This window comes from Sinocyclocheilus rhinocerous, unplaced genomic scaffold (genome assembly GCF_001515625.1).
Source record: "Sinocyclocheilus rhinocerous isolate Xijiao unplaced genomic scaffold, SAMN03320098_v1.1 scaffold1439, whole genome shotgun sequence".
Lineage (NCBI taxonomy): Eukaryota > Metazoa > Chordata > Actinopteri > Cypriniformes > Cyprinidae > Sinocyclocheilus > Sinocyclocheilus rhinocerous.
In genome coordinates, this window is record NW_015651494.1 from 312665 (window position 1) to 314145 (window position 1481).

General features: G+C 44.6%; 1 protein-coding gene across 4 annotated transcripts in view; it reads left to right on the forward strand.

The window, feature by feature from the left end:
• LOC107712918 (ras-related protein Rab-28-like) overlaps positions 1 to 1481 on the forward strand; it is a 42643-nt gene that overhangs the window by 18162 nt on the left and 23000 nt on the right. The window contains exon 3 of one of the 4 annotated variants that reach the window (XM_016518318.1): positions 897 to 973. In XM_016518318.1, the coding sequence (XP_016373804.1) occupies positions 899 to 973 (75 nt within the window). In that variant the 5' untranslated portion in view covers positions 897 to 898. Of the gene's footprint in view, positions 1 to 692; positions 974 to 1481 lie in introns of those variants that run through there. The other 3 variants (XM_016518317.1, XM_016518316.1, XM_016518315.1) reach the window with 3 other exon arrangements.

A 1481-nucleotide genomic window follows, 5' to 3' on the forward strand; every position in this document is an offset into this window, starting at 1 on the left:
TTTCTGTTGTTTCAGTCCAATAGGTTAGATCATTTTCTTTTGTGCTTTTATAATTTGGTTGGGCCGAATTTTGTGGATGAATATTTCAGAGTCCTGATGCTGGATGTTGTTAGTCACGTTAGTTTGTTTCTGCAGCTTCAGGACCGTCTGAATCAGGGGACTTTTTTCAGGGTTCACTTCATGGTTTTTAAGGGCTTTAAAATGGTAAGAGTTGGGGTCACTCATGTTGAGGTGTTTCCAAAATGTGATGGCTCTTTTCTCAATGCGCATTAGTAGAGGGTATTGGCCTAATTCTGCCCTGCAGGCGTTGTTCGGTGTCCTGCTGTAGACCCTCTTCTGTTGGAGACAGCAGAACCAGATCATCTGCAAACAGCAAGAGCTTTATGTTGGAGTCATGCAGTGTGAGGCCAGGTGCTGCTGATTGTTCCAGGAGTTTCGCCAATTCATTAATGTAGATATTGAAGAGGGTCGGGATAGTGGACAGCCCTGCCTCACACCTCGCCCTTGAGTGAAGAATTCTGTGCGTTTATTTCTCTCTCTCTCACACAAACACACACTCACTCTCTCTCTCTCTCTCTCTCGCTCTGTCTCCATGGCAACAGGGAAGCGTCATGAAGGACGAGTCCATTCCGGCGGTGTCGGGGGCGCAAAGTCCACACAAACACCGTAAATCGCACTCGCTCCCGAATTAAACATTAGACTGATAACCGAGGAGTTTTCCTGGATAATTCTGAGATTGTGGAGTTATATAAAGCGTGTTTTAGAGCCGCGCTGAGGATGAGGATGGTCTGCGCCGAGGGAAGATGGCGGCGAGCGGATCCGTGATCAGATTATCTACGCGTCTCGGTCGTCGGCGTGACTGAGTTCGGCTCGGTTCTGTCGGTGTGTGTCGGGAGGGATGTCGGACTCTGAGGAGGAGGTCCAGGAGCGGCAGCTGAAGATCGTGCTGCTGGGAGACGGAGCGTCGGGGAAGGTAGGAAACTAATCAGATATCATCAGATCCAGGTCATGTCAGCATTACATCACACTCGCCTACAGATTATATATCGCAAATATCATTTACATTAGTGGCGGTATAACGTACATAAATAAACACGACTTATGAATGTTATTATAATGTACCACGGCAACCACAGTTTCCTCTACTCTAAAATCATAATATATACACTGACACGCAGAAGTTTGGGATCAGTACGCTATTTATGTTTTTGAAAGAACATCAAATTGTTGCTAAAATCGTATAATATTATTACAATCTGAAATAACTGTTTTCTATTGTAATATATATTAAAAAGTAATTTATTGCTGAGATTAAACCTGAATTTTCAGCTTCGTTACGCCAGTCTTCAGTGTCACGTGATCTCAGAAATCATTCTAATATGCTGATTTGCATATACACTCACTCACACACACTCACTCACTCACTCACACACACACTCACTCACACAGACTCACTCACTCACACTCACTCACTCACTCAC